This window comes from Stomoxys calcitrans, chromosome 5, assembly GCF_963082655.1.
Source record: "Stomoxys calcitrans chromosome 5, idStoCalc2.1, whole genome shotgun sequence".
NCBI lineage: Eukaryota > Metazoa > Arthropoda > Insecta > Diptera > Muscidae > Stomoxys > Stomoxys calcitrans.
The window spans coordinates 78956997-78977452 of record NC_081556.1 but is presented as its reverse complement, the minus strand read 5'-3'; the positions used below and the strand labels follow the sequence as shown (position 1 = coordinate 78977452).

Genomic DNA, 20456 nt, shown 5'->3' with positions numbered 1-20456 from the left:
TCCGGTTTGAAAAACGCGCACTTCAACGATTTGAAAAACAAAAACAGTCATTTCCCCCTGTAAGGACTAACAAATCACTTCACCTGTTTGTGAAATGTTTTAATAATTGTTTATTTAGTTCATTTAACTTTTACATTCTATCAGAATTTTTGTCTCGTACATAAAAAAAATAAACAAGTAAAAAGGGGTTAAGTTCGACGGAGACGAACTTTGGCTACCCACCACCTCGGGTATATATGTAAACCAACTTTCGTCAAAATCCGGTGAAAAATGCATACCTTATGCCCCATAGCAGCTATATCGAAATATGTTTCGATTTGGACCAAATACTAATAAGTACAAGTCATTGTTCAATTGTAATTAACGAAATATTGGTCTTTTTAGTAGCTATATCTAAAAATAAACCAATCTTAACCATATACGACGCAGATATCGAAAAGCCTAACATAAGTCAGTGTCTCACATTTCAGTGAAATCGGATTATAAATGCGCCTTTTATGGTGGAGAGATCGGTCTATATGACAGCTATATCCAAATTTGAACCGATCTGGGCCAAATTGCAGAAAGATATCGAAGGGTCTAACACAACTCACCGCCCAAAAGTTCGGCGACATCGGACAATAAGTGCGCATTTCATGGGCCCATAACCTTAAATGGAGAGATTGTTCTATATGGGAGCTATAACCAAAACTGGACCAATCTGAGCCAAATTGATGAAGGATATCAACTGGCATAACGCAACTTACTGTCCTAAATTTCTGGACCGATTGGAGACAAATTGAAGAAATATGTCGACTGGCATAACGCAACCTACTGTCCTAAATTTCAGCAAAATCGTATGATAAATGTGGCTTTTATGGTCCTATGACCCTAAATCGGCGGATCGGTCTATATAGCAGCTATATTCAAATCTTAACCGATCTGGGCCAAATTGACGAAAGATTTCGAAGGGCCTAACATAACTTCTTGTCCCAAATTTCTGCTTCACTGTCCCAAATTTCAGCTAAATCGGATAATAAATGTGGCTTTTATGGGCCTAAGACCCTAAATCGGCGGATCGGTCTATATAGAGGCTACATGAAGATATAGTCCTATATAGCTCATCTTCGAACTTAACCTGCTTATGGACAAAAAAAAATCTGTGTTAAGTTTCAGCTCAATATCCCTATTTTTAAAGACTGTAGCGTGATTTCAACAGACAGACGGACGGACATGGCTAGACCGTCTTAGATTTTTACGTTGATCAAGAAGATATATACTTTATAGGGTCGGAAATGGTTATTTCGGAGTGTTGCAAACGGAATGACAAAATGAATATACCCCCATCCTTCGGTGGTAAGTATAATAAAATGATAAAATCAAGATGAAAATAAAAGTAGAGTAAAAATGAATTAATTCATTACATAACAAGTAAAAGCGTGCTAAGTTCGACGGGGCTGAATCTTGGGAATCCACCACCATGGATTCTGCCAAAAATCTATACAAAATAAATGTAGTTGAACGGCATAATTTTATTTAACATACCAAACTTCTGTCAAACCTGCAAAAACTAAAGCTCCTAGGTAGCGAGCAAGGATAATCGGGAAACCGGTTTATATGGGAGCTATATTAGGTTAAAAACCAAATTGAAGCGTACTTGGCACTGTTGTTGGAAGCCAGAACATAGGTTAGGTTAGGCTATGGACTATGTACATACACTTAAGCCAGTAATCGGCTTGTTGTGCGCTCTAAAACTATAAAGTAACCTCTAAAAAGAAAATTTAGGAATTCCTTACAAAATCTTCAATTGTTTTCAATACCACTCCCCTAAGTTGGTTCATGGTATTGTGTCTCCACCTAAATGCTGGCATCTGTTAGACGCAAAAGCCGGGCAATGACAAAGAAAGTGCTCCAACATCTCATCATCTTCGCCGCATGCCCTACACATGCTATCACTTGCCGCACCGATTTTACATAAGTGACCTCGTAGTCCTATGTGTCTCGTTATGATATAGCTATACTGACCTTTTTCCTATTTTCTTCCAGTAATAGCCTCTTCTTCTCACAATCTGGATCCCCCATAGGATTTTCGCCATCCTACCGACCGTTTCGCTGTTCCACAATTTTGCCTGCGCATTCGTCGCCCACTCATTTAACTCGGACTGCGTCGACCTGAAAGGCTTCGGGTTAACCAAGTTTATTGACGGCAGTCCTCTGGCCTTCACCGCCAAATCATCTGCCCATTCAATTCCCCTTACTCCGTTATAGCCCGGCACCCAAACGATGCGGATTTTGCCATCCTCAGAGAAGGCGTTAATCTCCTTCTTACACTTCAAGACTGTTCATGACCTTACCGTCCTAGTTGTTATTGCCCTTATGGCAGTTTTACTGTCGGTAAAGATGTTCACACTCGACGTCCTTGCGTTAGCACCACACCACTTCACGCATTCCGTGATGGCCAGGATCTCCCGGACCTCTTCCATTCCTTGCAGGTTGCCTATCGTCGCCTCGATTATACTGCGATGGTATGAGCTGCTGCCATCCTCAATCCATTCTCTCATAGCCACAGTGGCTGCCTCACACTTTATTTGTATGTCAATGGGTTGGATATCTAGATTTGTCTCCAGCGCTCTAGTGGGCGTGGTCCTCTTCGCTCCGCCTATGCCAAGACAACATGTTCTCTGAACCTGTTGTATGATCCTTATGTTGCACTTTTTCTCCATAGCAGTCCACCAAACTACTGAGGCGTAAGTAAGTATTGGTCTAATCACGCTCCTATAGAGCCAGTGGACTATCCTAGGATTCAGGACCCATTTCGGCCTACGGCCCGTCTATATAGTGCCCAACATCTGTGAGCCTTCTCAGTACGCTCCTGAATGTGACACTTCCAATTCAGTTTCCTCTCGAAAATCACAGCCAAGTATTTGACCTTGTCAGATATCGAAATCGTCTTATTGAGGAAACGTGGTGCGTTAAATTGGCCCACCTTCGGCTTCCTCGTGAACAGGTCAGTTTTTTCTGGGTTAACATTGAGACCTCTGGGTCTAGCCCATTCATATGTCTATTACAAACAAATGTTATAATACCCGGTACCACAGTAGTGGTGTAGGGTGTACACCCCAAAGTGAGATATATTCAGGTCATGACAAGATAGGTTTCAATGGAAACTTAATTGGGATTAGTATATGAATCTGACATCCAAATGTTGGTCCAAATTTCCGGGGGCCTCCTACCCCCAAAACCAACATATAGACCAATCTCGACAATATTGAACAAAATTGCAAGATATTTTGAGGGAAAAGTACAAATCTGAAATCGAATTTCGGGGCCAAATGCTTAAGGGCATTCTACCACCAAAATGTACATAAATCATGACGAAGTGGGGCTCCAATGAATGAAATTTTGGAACAGAGTTCGAATCTCATATCGCATTTTGTGGTCAATTTGTCAGGAGGCCGGACTAGCCCAACTCTAAAAACGGACATGAAAATTTTTCATGACAATATTGAGCTTAAACCAAATTTCGGCCGTTTACCCCCTCATAAAGGTCTTTTCCACGGACTCAAGACCTAGAATCAGGACCCTTTTAAGGCAACTACCCCTGATGTGGATCATATTCGATATGGACGTCAAGTAATCAAATCTAATTTTTTGTTGCAATGAGTTAAGGGCATGGGCAAGATGACGAAACCTCAATGGTGGGGGGGGGGGGTATCCATGAGAAAATGAGGGTGCTACTAAGAGAAAGGGGGAAGGTAATCAGTACGGCTATCGGCATGATTACAAGCATAAAGGACTGTGGGTGCACTCATTCAGAATAGGTGCGCTAATTTACAGCATGTGTACGATATGTGGGGAAAATGATGAGACTTTGGAACATGGCTAACTGACTTCAGTACATGGGTGCGAATGCATGGGATCGCATTGTCCAACTTAGGGGTATAGAATGGAAAACGATTAAGGATTTTGTGGACAAAACGGAATTCCTGGCATAGACTCTTTTGGGCGTTACTTTTCGGACTTAGATCGCACCACAAACCGATTACTTGCTAAGTGTATGTATGTCCATAATGATATTGGATGGATTTGAATCTGCGCCCTCTTTTTAAACTAACCTAACCTGTTGTAGTGGCAGCGAAATCTAAATATGGTCCGATTTAGATCATCTTCGGCTTTTGCGGGCTTAAGGCCCAAAATCAAAAGATCTCTTTGATAGGGCCCGTTCGAGAACTAACCAGCGTATGGACAAAAAATTAATCTGTGCAAAAATTCAGTTCGATATCTTCATCGTATCATCAGCCCGTCTGTTGTAATCAAATCGTTGCTCAGCGGAGTGCAGTTCAATGTCGGCTCAAAAGGGACATTGAGCTAAAACTTTTCCCTAAAATCCTTCCTCTATTCCTATAAAGGATGTTCGTGAGAAATTTTCGTAGTGCCATTACATTTTGATGTGTTGCAAACGGTATGAATAAAATACTGCTCCCCCTGCCTTGGTATCGGATGAAGAACAAATCAATTTTATATTTATAGGCTTTGTGTTATATTTTATCACATTGACGCCATTCAAGGCACATTCTTTGCCCAAGGGAATCCTCGATTCCAATGCAATTAGTGTTCGTTTAATTGAACAAATACCATCATTAAATCCAAAATTAGCAAATAATGTCAACTTTGACCCATTTGGTAATTAATTCCCAAACAATTATTCAAATTGTTCCTTTGCTCATCTTGACATCAACACCACATCACAGGCGCATTAGCCGAGACACTGGTAGTGGCAGTGGCGGTAACTGACAAAAATCATCAGCATCTTCTGCAGCACTTGGAAAATGCAATGGAAACAACAAACAAAAATCACAGCAGACATAGATTTATGGCTCTAGTTCGTATCACTCACTCCCCCCGCTCGGTTAAATTTCGTTTGGGATTTCCATCTTGGAAAAAGTCAACGCAAAAGATCTTGTAAATAGCGGTAAATTACTAGAGGAGACAATCGTTTATCACAACCCAACACAATAGTACGACTGGTACAGCTACACCCTATCATGGATCCATCCAAGCATATGGCATCCCAGCTACCCCAATGGCCAATTTGGCTCAGCAGCAGCTCAAATTCCGTGGCGCTTTTAAATTGATGTCGCTTCTCTTTTCCGCCAATGTGCTAATTGGTGTGGTTTTATGCCCCATGACAATTATAGAGGCTTTTATCTGTGAAACGGAGTACATTGCACACACATTTGGAATACGCTACCTTTAGCATGTAGAAAAGACGTCTGTATTAATATTTTAAAGATATAATAAGTCTGTATGCCGCCATCCTATGGAAGATTCAAATATCGATCCACTCACGAAATTTTCCAAAACAATTCGATACCATGGAGATGAGTGAAGCGACTTGCTCGTATCCTTCTTGAACCCAAAAACACGGAACTAACATCCAAATTTGGTGTGACAGCGCCCACCGGACTCATATAAAACACACATAGAGCAATCAAGACACATTAGTACCAAAATTAAAGGTTTGAACCAGGGTTTGAATAGCTTGACTATTTTTCAATGCTAGACTATTTGAATTAATTGTGACCATGAAAAACAAACAAGAAAAGCAACGGTTAAAGCAATTAACAAATTTCTCTGCTATTAGAGCGATATCAAGATATGGTCCGGTTTGGATCACAATTAAATTTTTTTATGTTGGAGACCTGTGTAAAATGTCAGCCAATTAGAATAAGAATTGCGCCCTTTGGGGGCTCAAGAAGTAAAATAGAGAGATCGATTTATATGGGAGCTGTATCGGGCTATAGACCGATTCAGACCTTAATAAACACGTATGTTGATGGTCATGAGAGGATCCGTCGTACAAAATTTCAGGCAAATCGGATAATAATTGCAAACTCTAGAGGCTCAAGAAGTTAAGATCCCAGATCGGTTTATATGGCAGCTATATCAGGTTATGAACCGATTTAAGCCATACTTGGCACAGTTGTTGGATATTATAACAAAATACTTCGTGCAAAAATTCATTCAAATCAGATAAGAATTGCGCCCTCTAGAGGCTCAAGAAGTCAAGACCCAAGATCGGCTTATATGAGATCTATCTAGTTGTTGGATATCATAACAAAACATATACCCTCCACCATGGATCGCATTTGTCGTGCTCTTTCCACGGTATCTCTTTTTAGGCAAACATAGAATAAAAGAAAATAATTTCTATGTTATTGGAACAATATCAAGTTATGGTTCATTTTGGATCATAATTGAACTGAACATTGGAGACAATAGTAGAAGACATTGTGTAAAATTTCAGCGAAATCTTGTTAGAATTGCGCACTTTATGGACTGAAGAAGTAAAATACGGAGATCGGTTTATAGGGGGCTGCATTAGGCTATAAACCAAGTCATGCAATTTTCGAAACCTATGTTAAAGGTCATGAAAGAAGCCGTTGTACGAAATTTCAGCTAAATCGGATAATAATTGCGCCCTCTAGTGGCTCAAGTAGTCAAGACCCCAGATCGGTTTATATGACAGCTATATTAGGTTATTGACCGATTTGAACTATTCGGATTTTCGGAAGTCACTTCTTGAGCCACTAGAGTGCACAATTCTTATCCGATTTGGCTGAAATTTTTCGCGATGTGTTTTATTACGACTTCCAACTACTGTGCTGAGTATGGCTGAAATGGGTTCATAACCTAATATAGCTGCCATATAAACCGATCTCGTGTCTTGACTTCTTGAGCCACTAGAGTGTACAATTCTTATCTGATTTGGCTGAAATTTAGCATGAGGCGTTTTATTGTGACTTCCAACAACTGTGCTGAGTATGGTTAAAATCGGTTCATAATCTGATATAGCTGTCACATAAACCGATCTCGGGTCTTGACTACTTGAGCCACTAGAGGACACAATTTTTATCCCATTTGGCTGAAATTTGGCATGAGGCGTTTTATTATGACTTTCAATAATTGTGCCGAATATTTTTCAAATCGGTCCTTAACCTGATATATCTGTCATATGAACCGATCGGGGATCTTGACTTCTTGAGCCTCAAGAGGGCGTAATTATAATCCGATTGGGTGAAATTTTGTACAACGGCTTCTTCCATGACCTCCAACATACGTTTCAAATATGGTCTGAATCGGTCTTTAGCCTGATACAGCTCCCATATAAACCGATCTCCCTATTTTACTTCTTGAACCCCTAAAAGGCAAAATTATTATTCGATTTGGCTGAAATTTTACACATAGACTTCTTCTGTGGTCTCCAACATTCAATTCAATTAGCACAATTTTTTTCTTTTATACTTTGTTTGTCTACAAAGAGATACCAGGAAAGAACTCGACAAATGCAATCCATGGTGGAGGGTATATAAGATTCGCCCCGGCCGAACTTAGCACGCTTTTACTTGCTTCTTTTTATACCCTACACCACTACTGTGGTACAGGGTATTATAAGTTAGTGAATTTGTTTGTAACACCCAAAAGAAAGAGAGATAGACCCATTGATAAGTATACCGATCGACTGAGAATCACTTTCTGAGTCGATTTAGCTATGTTCGTCCGTTTTCATCCGATCGTCTTCAAATTTGGTACAGGCATGTTTTGCGGCCTAGAGACGAAGCCTATTGAAATTGGAAAAAATCGGTTCAGATCCGGATATAGCTCCCATAAATATGTTCGTCCGATTTTTAGTAATAATGCAATAAAATTGTCTTTTGTTAACCGGTTCTCTCGAAATTTGGCAGGAAGGATTTTTTTCACGACCGTCGACATTACTAGCGAATTTCATGGAAATTGGTTCAGATTTAGATACAACTCTCATATGTATATATTGCCCGATTTTCACTCCTAGAGCCACTGCAAGCACAATTATTGACCAATCTTGCCAAAATATTGCACAACGCTTTCCTCGACGACTACCACATTATCTAAGAAGTTTGCTCGAAATCGGTTCAGAATTAGATATAGCTCCCATATATACGTTCGTCAGATTTTGGGTTATTTGCCATAATGTTGTCATTTGTCAACCGTAGTTTTTACAGCTTGAACATATTTGCTCGCCGAGGTCCATCAAAATTGGTTCAGAATTGGATATAGGCTCACATTGTACTTATAGGGTAGGAGTAGGGTATTATACAGTCGGTACCGCCTGACTTTTGCCCTTCCTTACTGGTTAGGTTTTGCTGATGTTATTACTTGTTTTTTTTCATAGTCACAGCCTTAGTAATCAGTTTGCTTTTTTGTTTTTGACTTAAAAAAGTTCAAGCAAAGTTAATTTTTCTGTGCCGTTACTATTTTGAAGTCAGCAATTCAAACCCTGGTTTGAACTTAAAATTTGAACAATGTGGAACTCTAGTAATGGGCGTTTGAGGGATTATAGTTCATATCTGGCATCCAAACAAAAAACACAAGTAGAGACATACATCGATTAAGTGAAATACCTCACTCACAAAACAATCGGAGAGGACATTAATGCAAATGACAACATATTATTTATTCAACCGCAATGACTAACTTTCAATACCACTCTGCCTAAATAGGGTAAATCATTACTCTTTGACTCGAAGTGTTTATCGTAAACATAGATGTAACTTACTCCACCAGACATGAAATTCTTAAAATCTCTTGGCGAAAACTTCGCCCTTCATTTACTCTGTGGCATTGGCGCATGAATATCATATCCACATCCGCATCAACAACCCTTTTGGTGTTATTCCATTCTGCGGTTGTCAGGCAGGCATTCGCCACCACTAGGTCTTTGGCAATTTGAAATCAAACACTTCTTAAGGACAGATTACAAGTGATAATTGGTGTTGGCAGATTTATGGCCAAAAGTGATGAGCATATGTTTTAATTAATTTCCAAGAAAGCGCGAGTACTTCTTGTTCTTGACTCAAAACACTTTAGACTATGGATGCAATTGAGTGTTCACCGTTGTTAGCATAGATGTTAACACCTTGCAGATATTCGTGGCCAATGTCGTCGAAGACAACAAATGTTATATATAAAGGTAAAACAAAAGTTGAGATTTCATCTAAATGTTTGGTTGTATTTCTTCAGTTTAACAGATAATCCCACGTGGATAACACTCCTAGACAAGCCCATTCACCAGTACTTTATTGCATAAAAGAAAAAGTCCAAAAATGTAAAGCCTCATGGATATTTGCCTGGAAAAATGTCCGCTTAAGAGAGTTTTAGAGTCTGGCAGCCTTAGATTCTTAAAAGCAATTTTGATGGTCAGATACTTGCTTTACTCCCAAATACACATTCGCTAGAGGCACAGGATGAAGCAAGTAATAACTAAGTGGACGGAGGAGGAGAATTCAGGGGCTTAGGCTGCCTTTTCAAAGGAATTGCCAATTCATCGAAATTTCTTGGTGCAATTCTAGAAAGTATGTTACGTTTAACTAGAATCTTCATAGGGATTCTGGGATAAAGGAGGAGTTTAAGGCCGTTTACCAATCCAGAAAAACGTTTATAGCAGTTCGACTCTGATATTTTTATAAATTGTTCTCAGTGGTGGTACGGCCATTGCTGACGCATGGTCATGTCTGCTGCCCAGTAACAGAGCATGTGATGGATTTGAGGGATCTTGACAGAGTAAATAGGTTGGGTCTGAAATTTATATCTCGTGCCGATTTTCCAACGCTACTTGATCCCTAGAGTTTTTTTGGGGGTCCAACCTATCGATCGATAAATGAGATAACTAGGGCTACTTGGTGGGCCGTGATGTAAACGTGTAATAGAGAGTGGCATGACGTCACTTTGGTGACAAAGAACAAAGGTTAGGTTAGGTTGAAAAGAGGGTGCAGATATTAATCCGCCCCATGCCACTATGGACATACACCGAAGCCAGTAATCGGCTTGTTGTGCGCTCTAAAAACTACAAAGTAACCTCTAAAAAGAAAATTTTGAGTTAGGAATTCCGTGCTACTTACAAAATCCTTAATTGTTTTCAATACCATGGTTCATGTCTGATATTGTGTCTCCACCTAAGTGCCGGTATCTGTTGGACGCGAAAGCCAGGCAATGACAAAGGAAATGCTCCAATGTCTCATCATCTTCCGCGCATGCCCTACACATGCTGTCACTTGCCGCACCGATTTTATATAAGTGAGCTCGTAGTCCTACGTGTCCCGTTATGATACCAATAGCTATACTGGCCTCCTTCTTGCCTCCTTTCAGTAATAGCCTCGTCTTCTCACGATCTGGATCCCGCCATAGGATTTTCGCCGTCCTACCGACCGTTTCGCTGTTCCACCATGTTGCATGCACATTCTTTGCCCACTTCCTTAACTCGGACTGCGCCGACCCGAAAGGCTTCGGGTTAACCAAGTTTATTGACGGCAGTCCTATGGCGTTTACCGCCAAATCGACTGCCCATTCATTTCCCCTTACTCCGTTATGGCCCGGCACCCAAACGATGCGGATTTTGCCATCCTCAGAGAAGGCGTTAATCTCATTCTTACACTGCAAGACTGTTCGTGACCTTACCGTCCTGGTTGTTATTGTCCTTATGACAATTTTACTGTCGGTAAAGATGTTGACAATCGACGTCCTAGCGTTAGCACCACACCACTTCACGCATTTTGTGATCGCCCGGATCTCCGCCTGCAGGTCCGTATTATGGTCAGGCAGTCTAAAACAGATCTCAGTCCGTGGGTCCTCTAGCTTTGATCCATCCGTATAACATGATCTTCCAGATGACAATACTAGGTATGAGCTGCTCCCACCCTCAATCCGTTCTCCAATCGCCTTAAGTCTCATAGCCGCAGTGGCTGCCTCACACTTAATCTGCATGTCAATGGGTCGGACATCTAGAATAGTCTCCAGTGCCCTAGTGGGCGTGGTCCTCATCGCTCCGCCTATGCCAAGACAATATGTTCTCTGAACCTGTTGTATGGTCCTTATGTTGCACTTTTTCTCCATAGCAGTCCACCAATTAATTATTGGTCTAATCACGCTCCTGTAGATCCAGTGAACTATCTCGGATTCAGGCCCCATTTCGAGCCTATGGCCCGTCTACATAGTGCCCTGTGAGCCTTCTCAGTACGCTCCTGAATGTGACACTTCCAATTCAGTTTCCTGTCTAAAATCACACCTAAGTTTTTGACCTTGTCAGATATCGAAATCGTCTTATTGAGGAAAAGTGGTGCGTTAAATTGGCCCACCTTCGTCTTCCTCGTGAACAGGCATATTTCAGTCTTCTCTGGGTTAACATTGAGACCCCTGGGTCTTGCCCAGTTATATGCCATATGCAAGACCCTTTCGGACCTTATGCATAGCTCGTTCGGATCCTTAGCGAACGAGACAAAGATCATAGATGGCAGAACATTTGAATGTAGAGATAGCTACACATTTCATTGAGAACCTGTCGGATTTATTCTGCTCCTGTCGTATCACAATGAACGAAAACATCTAAGTGAGTCTGATGGCAGACTGCCACTTAAACCTAACCTAACCTATCGTACCTACACAAAGGATGCATTAGGTTGTCAGACTTTACTATATTTACATATATATGAGGAATTTACCTACCTAACCAAACATGATCATTGCCACTGGCTATAAATTAATCCCTTAGCTATAATTTTCACTTCAGTGGCTAAACAATAGTCCTGGTCGTATTATGAGCTCCTTGGAAAAGTTTCTCATAAGCAAATCAGACGGATCGTAGCATACATTTTGCCTCAGCTATATCTATTGCCCTCAATATGACATCGGTTGTTCCGTTCTCTATATTTTGCTCAAAGAATGAAGATATTCCTTCTCGACCAATGGCACACGCTTGGGAGACTAAGAGACTTTCTACCACCGACTGGAAGATTGGTAGATTGGATGAGGCTGATGGCGATAGAAGACATGCAGTATTCGTACTTAAATCCGGCTGTCCCGCAGACTTCAAGAAGCCTGTATCCTATGGATTCAACAAGGTGAAACTGAAGGTGTTTAAAAGCGTTGGGGTTGGGAAATTTGGAGACAACTCAGCAGTTGCTGTTGAACTCTTGCCTGAGGAACTTTAGACAACATCTATAAAGTCTGGTGGATTGCAGAAGACTGAAAATCCCCCTGCCACGTTCAAAACAGGAGGAGAAGGCGTCAAAACGAAACCTGACAAACCCTTTGTAGTTGGATCATCAAGGTTTACACCAGCGGGGAAGGACGGACACATAAAGTACTTCGACAGCTCCAGCAAGTGAAGCATCTTAGGAGTAATCATCCACAACGCAAGTATTCAATGTCCCGTAGATGAGTGCTTCCAATGCTATCTCAAATACCGCTGTATGCGTAAGGAAACTCATCGTGACAAGATCGAGCGAATCTATTTAAGGATGAATTCCTGACCGACTCAGAAGACGAGGCTAACGCATCTGTTTGGAAAATCAGAATCCTGACTATGGTTGGTGGTCACTGTAGCGCACAGATTAGCATGCCCCTATGACGCTGAAAGCCTGGGTTTAAGTCCTGGCGAGAACATCAGAAAAAAAATATCAGCGGTGGTTTTCCCCTCCTAATGACGGTGAAATTTGTGAGGTACTGTACCATTTGGTATGGTAGCCATGTAAAAACTTCTCCATTTGGTATGACAGCCATGTGAAAACTTCTCCCCGAAGAGGTGTCTTACTACGGCACGCCGTACGGATTCGGCTTTAAAAAGGAGGCCCCCTATAATTGAGCTTAAACTGGAATCGGACAGCACTCATTGATATGTTAGAAGTTTGCGCCTGTTCATGAGCAACTTTGCATTTTGACTAAGGTCCGGTTTCTGCACATAAATCTCCACCATTATAAGGCCGCTTCGGTGGCACTAAAGGTTCCTCTCATGGCAGGAGGTTTTGACGTGGTTCTTATCCAGGAACCATGGGTGGGTGGAGGAATGGTTCGTGGACTTCTTAAGGGTGAGGGGAATGGGAGACACAGAGCCTGTATTTTAGTGGAGGTGGCGATCCTCATCAAGCTCCTGTAGGTGAAAAAGCTCGTTCCGACCGATCGCAGCAGGAACCGCATTTGCTTATTGGTTATTTAAAGGCGCCAATTACTCGCCTTGCCATATCGAGCATCATTAGCACACAGTATTTGTGCAAGAGCCGGTGCCGCGTAGCCTCTCACTGAGACTCTTCGATACCGCTGATTGTCCGCGACTGCCATTGCAGCTACTCCGTATGGAGTATTCCACTATCTGACACCTGTGGACGCTCCCAGTGGCTCGCAGCTTAAATTCTCGTGACAGCTATGAACACCACACACGGACCTGACTGTTCTAGCCTGTGTGGTGCTCACAGCTATCCGGTGCCGGGAAAAGAGTAGTCTTAATGTTTTTCTACTTCCGTAGCTAAGCCCTGCAGATTCATTAGTAGCCAGCCTTGAAATAAATAATTTTCATTACTGGTTGGCTTTCCTGTATATGGAGATGCTGCCTTCAAACCTTAAGAGGCCGGCTGAAGCCGCTTCTGCAGGGAAAAACAGCCTCATAGTTGGGAGTATGCTAATGCACATCCCCAGATATAGGGAAGTTCGGATATAAACGAAAGGGGTGAGCTGCTTAAAAATCTGGCGATTTGTAATAAAAGAAATAAACCGATCTTTATTACCAGGAACAGGCAGGAGGTACTAGATGTTACCTTTGCATCAGAGAATATCAGCGGATAGATATGTGACTGGCAAGTGTTGGATGAACACAGCTTCTCTGACAATCGGTATATTAGTTTCACCCTTGGGGAAAATATTGCAGAAGTTGTCCCTCGGCTAAACAAAAGAAAGGCGGATTGGGATAGATTTTGGCACTCATTCTGCATGAATATCCCTTCTAGACCAGAAAAGGAAGTGGAAACTGCGGAGGATATAGACAAAATGATCAAGCAATTCACGAAGTCACTGAATAACTTGCTTGTGTCAGCATGTTCTAATGCCAAGCCAAGTGGCAAATAGCGACCACCATGGTGGACCCCAAAACTGGTTGGTGTAAGGAACGACTGCAGAGTACACTTCAACAGAGCGAAAGCCACAAGGGCACCACACGATTGGGACGTCCATAAGGCTGAACTTAGAAAGGCTCGGAACAAATCCTGTGTGGAATTCTGCAGCTCCGTGGAGGATACATCTGAGGCTACTAGACTAAGGAAAATCCTATCATCGAGATCTATTACGGTGGGATATATTCAGAAGTCAGAGAATGCATGGACAATGTCTAGTAAGGTAACACTAGAACTACTCGTTGACACACATTTCCCGGGAAACCATTGCTGTGAGACTAGGAGAACTTTCTCTTTGGTCATGTGGCGGCTACGCACACTATGTTAACCTCGATACAATGTCCGATGATCCAGGCAGTGTGGATTACACCCTGCCTGTGCCGATTTTTGATAAAAAGTTCTGTACCAATATTCCTGATAGAATCGATTGGAACTACGATATCCCCGGTAATGGAAGTTACATAGACCTCTATTCAGATGGTTCCAAACTAGACGAACAGGTGGGATTTGGGGTGTACTCTGAAAAACTAGAACTGGTCATATCGAGAAGGTTACCCGACCACTGCAGTGTATATCAAGCGGAGATCCTTGCAATTAAAGAAGTGCTGGCTATGATATGTCATAACGACAACTGGCAGAAATATCTTCTCAGAGAGCCAGGCAGCCATTAAATCCTTGGAGAACGTATTGCTAAATACAAAAACAGCGCTCGTCTGTTGCAGATTTCTCAACGAGATGGCTGAAAAGTTCAAAATTCAACTTGTCTGGGTGCCAGGCCATAGCGATATCCCAAGGAATTGTAAAGCGGACGAGCTTGCGAGACCTGGAACTACTTTACACTTTCTAGAGGAACTGAAATTGTGCGTATCCCTCTAGCGACATGTAAGCTAAGTTTTCAGGGTCAGGCCCGAAGGACAACGAATGATAGTTGGTCACAAAGGGTCTGATGGCAGACTGCCACTTTAACCTAATCCAATTCAATGGATGGTTTTGTGATGCGAAATACTTTTGCTCGAATTGTTATTGAAAAATGTTGATCTTTATTTGGATTACCTTCGCAAATTGTTTGCAATAACGGACCTCTGTTTAACTCCCGGGGGTTTAATGATTTTTGAGCTATGGACGGTATAGTGCCGCTTAGGTCTCCACAATATCATCATCTGTCGAATGGAGGCACAGGAGGGCTATGCAGCCGTTTAAGACGACTTTGAGAAAGTCGTTATTAGAGGACAAGACGGGGACAGAACTCCAACCGAAGATAGATTGGTTTTTAGTGAGGTATTGAAATACACCAGGCCAAGAACATTACTAAAATTGTTAAATAATAATAGTCACTTGAAATATAATTATAATCGCAGTAAAGAAGTACTAAGTCAAGAAAGTGTTAAATTCTCTGAGAACGAGTAAAAAAAAAATATTTTCTAATATTGTAAAATGGATAGAGGGTAACATTCTAGAGAATTTACCACAAGCACACGTTAATCAGCTTAATAAAATATAATGAACAGAGTTTTATAATACAAACAAATACAAGTAAATGGACCCGGGGAAGAGATAGTTGAAACTACAAAATCAGAAGAACTTATTAGCCCTTACGATTTTAAAATTGAGGCTACAAAAACAAGGACAGATGTAAGTGGAGTAGTAACACGCAGAAGAAAAAAAACTTACCTACTTTAATTGGCTATAACAGAACATTTGTTCCACTTGCCGGCCGTAAAATAGCGTTCCTAGCGCCTCGATCTTCTGCGCTCATTCTAAAATCTCTGACACCAAGTCTCGAAGTGTCTCCCACCACTTGATCTTTCCGTCGGGCTTTTGGTCTTTTGGTTTATGTGTACCACCGTGTTTGCCTTCAAAAGATTTCATTGCTGGAGCTTTTTCATCTATTCTGTCAACATGACCTAGCCAACGCAGCCGTTGTATTTTGATGCGAGTAACTATGATATCGTCGTTATACAGCTAGTGGTTCATACGTCGCTTACATTCTCCATCAACGCAAACTGGTCCATATACTTTACGAAGAATCTTTTTCTCAAATACTCCAAGCACTGCCTCACTGCTTTCACAAGTACCCATGCCTCAGAACCATACCACGGGTAATATCAGTGTCTTGAATAGTGTAAACTTCGTCTGTCGAGAGGTGGCCTATTTTTCTAAACTGCTTACTTAGTCCAAAGTAGCATCTGTTTGCCAGTATTATTCTTCGCTTTATCTCAAAACTGGTGTCATTCGTTTCGGTTACAGCGGTGCCGAGGTAGATAAAGTTACTGACTATCTCAAAGTTGTGGTTCCCAACTATCTCCATTTTCTTTATTTGTTCGGTTGTACAAACCGTTTTGGGAGTTGAAACCATTCATTTCGTCTTATCTCCATTTACTGTCAGACCTATTTTCACTGACTCTCTTTCGATTCTTTCAAATGCTGCAGTTACTACTTCCGGTGACCGATCTATGATGTCGATGTCGTTAGCATAGGCGAGTTGCATGTGTTCCCTTGTGATTAGTGTGCCCTATTTATTCACATCTGCATGTCGTATAATCTTCACCTTGTCTGAATCCTCGTTTGGTATTGAATGGTTCGGAGAGATTTTTTGCTATTCTTACTGAGGAACGCGTATCAGCAAGTGTCATCCTGCATAGTCTTATTAATTTTACAGGGATACCAAACTCAGACATGGTTTGAAATACCTTTCGGTGTCAGTTACAAATTTTCCTTCTTTGTCTCTGCAGGAGGATGGGGCTGCACCAAAAAACATCAGTTTGATGTTTAATTCTTTGGAATTTCCGGACTTCATTCTGACTCCTGTACATCTCAATTCGCTCGCACTCATGTCTTTCCATTTCCTTCTTCTTTCTGCGGAATATACGTTTCTCTTCTCTGCTTTTCTCCCGATACCTCTCCTTCATCTGACGCGTTGCAATGATTGCAGGGTTGCTCTATATGCCGCATTCTTGGCTTTAGTAGCATCTCGACACTTCTGTTCCAAGGAGTGCTTTCATCAAGCAGTTGGGTCAGACGAACCTTTGCTGCAACAAGGTAATAATCCGCATCTATATTCGCTCCACGGATCGATCGTACATTTAACACGTTGGAGGAATGCCTTCACAAAGCCATGGGGCTTTGTGAATAGTTTTATATTGAAATCTGGTGCTACTTATTACCATGTTTTTTGCCGCGGCGAAATCTATCAGCCTCAACCCATTACTGGACCTGATCTCGTGGAGGCTATACTTTCCGACTGTTGGACGAAAAGTGTCTTCCTTCCCTATCTTCGCATTAAAATCTCCCAGAACGATTTTAATATCATGGGAGGGGCAGCGGTCATATTCTCTCTCTAGGCGTTCGTAGAAAATATCCTTGGTCTACCCGTCTTTGTCTTCCGTCAGGGCATGGGCACAAATAAGTCTGATGTTGAAGAATTTGGCTTTTATGCGGATTGTGGCTAGCCTCTCATCCACTGGAGTAAGCCTCTGGAGACAAGGTGTTTCAGTCTCCGACTAACCACAAATCCACAGCCAAATTCATGCCTCGTGTTATGGCAGCTATAGTATAGTTTGTCACAGTTTGGTGTTGTAGTGACGCCATTCCCAGTCCATCGCACTACCTGTTAGGCGGTAATATCTGCCTTGTATTTCTCTAATACATCCGCCAGCGCGTATACTGCACCTTCTCTATAAAGAGTGCGGACATTCCAGGTGCAGATTCGCAAATCATTATCCTTTTTTTGTTTGCGTGGGTCGTCAACGTTGGGGTCCTTTTTTACTATTCCTTCGTTTCTCATAGTTTTCCGGGGGCGGGTTACTGGCCCAGCTCCCCAACCGCATGGGTTTTGTGGAATTGCACATATGTCCCTCGTTGTGGCGAGCCGCTTGCTCCAATATCCTACGCTAGCCTCCAGCTGCCCCTAAACTGGGAATAGACACTGATATTGGGTATTTGAAGGCGCCAAAAACTCGCCTTGTCATCTCGAGTATCATTGGCACTCACCACCTGACTCCGCATTGACACCCTCGTCTCGAAAATCGCTGACTGCCCGCAACCGCATTTGCAGCTACTCCGCTAAAATCGGAAGTTTCCACCATCCGCAACCTGTGGACGCACCCGGTAGCTTTCAGCTAAGCTTCCCGTGATAACGCCACACAAGTCGGAGCTCAAAGTTCCAGCCTGTCTAGTGCTCCTAGTTATCTCGTGTCGTCCGAGAAAAAAAAAAAACAAGTAAAAAGGAGTTAAGTTCGGCCGGGCCGAACTTTGGATACCCACCACCTCGGGTATATATGTAAACCATATTTCGTCAAAATCCGGTATACCTCAAGCACCATAGCAGCTATACGACACGGATATCGAAAAGCATAACATAAGTCAGTATGTCAAATTTCAGTGAAATCGGATTAAAAATACGCCTTTTATGAGGCCAAGACTTTAAATCGAGAGATCAGTCCATAGGCATTGCAGAAAGATGAGGAGGGGCTTAACTTAACTCTTTGTCCCAAATTTCGGCAACATCGGACAATAAATGCGCTTTTTATGGCCCACAAAACCTAAAACCGAGAGGTCGGTCTATATGGCAGCTATATCCAAATATGGACCGATCTGTGCGGTAATGCAGAAGTATATTAAGGGGCTTAACCTAACTCACTATTCCAAATTTCGGTCACATCGGACAATAAATGCGCCTTTTATGGGCCTAAGACCCTAAATCGGAGGATCGGTCTATATGGCAGCTACATCCAAATCTGGACCGTTCTGGACCAAATTGACGTAGGATGTCGAAGTTCCTAACACAACCGACTGTACCAAAATTCAGCAAAATCGAATAATAAATATGGCTTTTATTGGCGGATCGGTCTATATGAGGGCAATGTCAAGATATAGTCAACCTCAACCTGCTTATGGACAAAAAAAGAATCTGTGCAAAGTTTCAGACGGACGGACATGTCTCGATCGTCTTAGATTTTTACGCTGATCAAGAATATATATACTTTATATGGACGGAAATGGATATTTCGATGTGTTGCAAACGGAATGACATGACATGAATATGACCCCATCCTTCGTTGGTGGGTATAATAACTAGTTGAATTTGATTAGATCATTCGTCATTGATACTACGAATTTTGTGTATTATAAGTCTTCGCTATAGGTCTATTACCATAATAATCTCTTATACGTATACACTTCCCTCTCATTCCCTAACTGTATGTATGACACTTCGTTTCAATTCCTTTTAATCAATAAAAGTCAGTCGGTACACAGCATCATTCGAGTTTGGAATATAACAGTCCCCATTGTCCTTAGGCCTCACGGCACCCTTAACCTCCGATGGCTTTCGAATTAAAGACAAGGAATATTTTCAAACAAAAAAATGCTAATTATATGACCTCTTTGTAAATCTTTAAAGAATCTTAATATGACACTTAAATCATAAATTCATTCACAGAAACAAAAAAAAAAAAAAAAACAACACATCAGAGCAATGTTCACTCGAACATTATTTCTCAACAGAAAATCATAATTTTCTTTGCTGCACCCAGCCAAACAGTAATCATAAGATCATTATTCCATGCCCCACCACCAAAATGCCACCTTTTCAGCAGCAGGAGAAAGACAAAATCATTTTTTATACAAAGCACCACATAAATGGGTGCTAAACAGGCTACTTACATTTGCATGTGGGGACAATCGAATCGGGATCATCACCATCCATTCATGTTTTAAGATGTCTTTATTTCTTAGAAATACGCACGACAGACAGACAGACCGACAGACACTACATCCAACACAAACGCCAACAAGTCCCTGGAAAACGGTTTTGAAGAAATAGCAGCAGCACTGCGCACTCCAAATTTTGGGGAGTCTTTCCACAGACTGGCTGATGTGGTTGATGGAGTGCAGTGGTGTGATGCTTTTATGAATAATGACGTTGCTGCAACAAGGCCATAAATTACAACCAATTATCAAATTAGATATTAACCAAAACATACAGTTTTAATTATGGTATTTGTGTTTCGTAAACGCTTTATTATTGTATTACTACTTCTTGTTTGTGAGGAAGGGTGTGACATTTTCTTTAGAATTTTTTGAGAGAATTTTGTGGTTTTTCATGAATTTCAAGGAATTTTTTATCTGAATGCGGATATGCGAAAGATGTAGCAAAAAATCGTAGTCATTTTGTAAACAGTTTCAACCAGTAAAAAGAATCGTGGGCGCTAAATATACCATTAAGTTATAATAGACCACTTACTTGTATCTCAATTCCTTTGTGGTAACCGCACCACCATAGAATGGAGTGGAAAAGGGCGTGAAAAACACACTGAAATAATGCTCATTCTAAAACTTCTTGGGCTACATAATTCAGTTTAACGCAGTGTTACAAGCTCTGGAAATATCTACGGAAATGCTTGAATTACATCTAATATACATACATAAGTCTCCAAAGGGACCCTGAACCACTCTTAGTTGGTTTTTTTCAACCTCTGTATTATTCTCTCCTCTCCTTACCAT

At 41.5% G+C, this 20456-nt stretch overlaps 1 protein-coding gene across 1 annotated transcript in view; it reads right to left on the bottom strand.

Annotated features, from left to right (window-relative positions):
* The window catches only part of LOC131997939 (uncharacterized), a 27171-nt gene extending 6715 nt beyond the window's left edge, over positions 1-20456 (bottom strand). Inside the window, exons 1-2 of the mRNA XM_059369826.1 lie at positions 20378-20456; positions 13868-14119 (exon numbers count right to left, since the gene is read on the bottom strand). Coding sequence (XP_059225809.1) covers positions 13868-14119; positions 20378-20456 — 331 coding nt within the window. The remainder of the gene's footprint in view (positions 1-13867; positions 14120-20377) is intronic.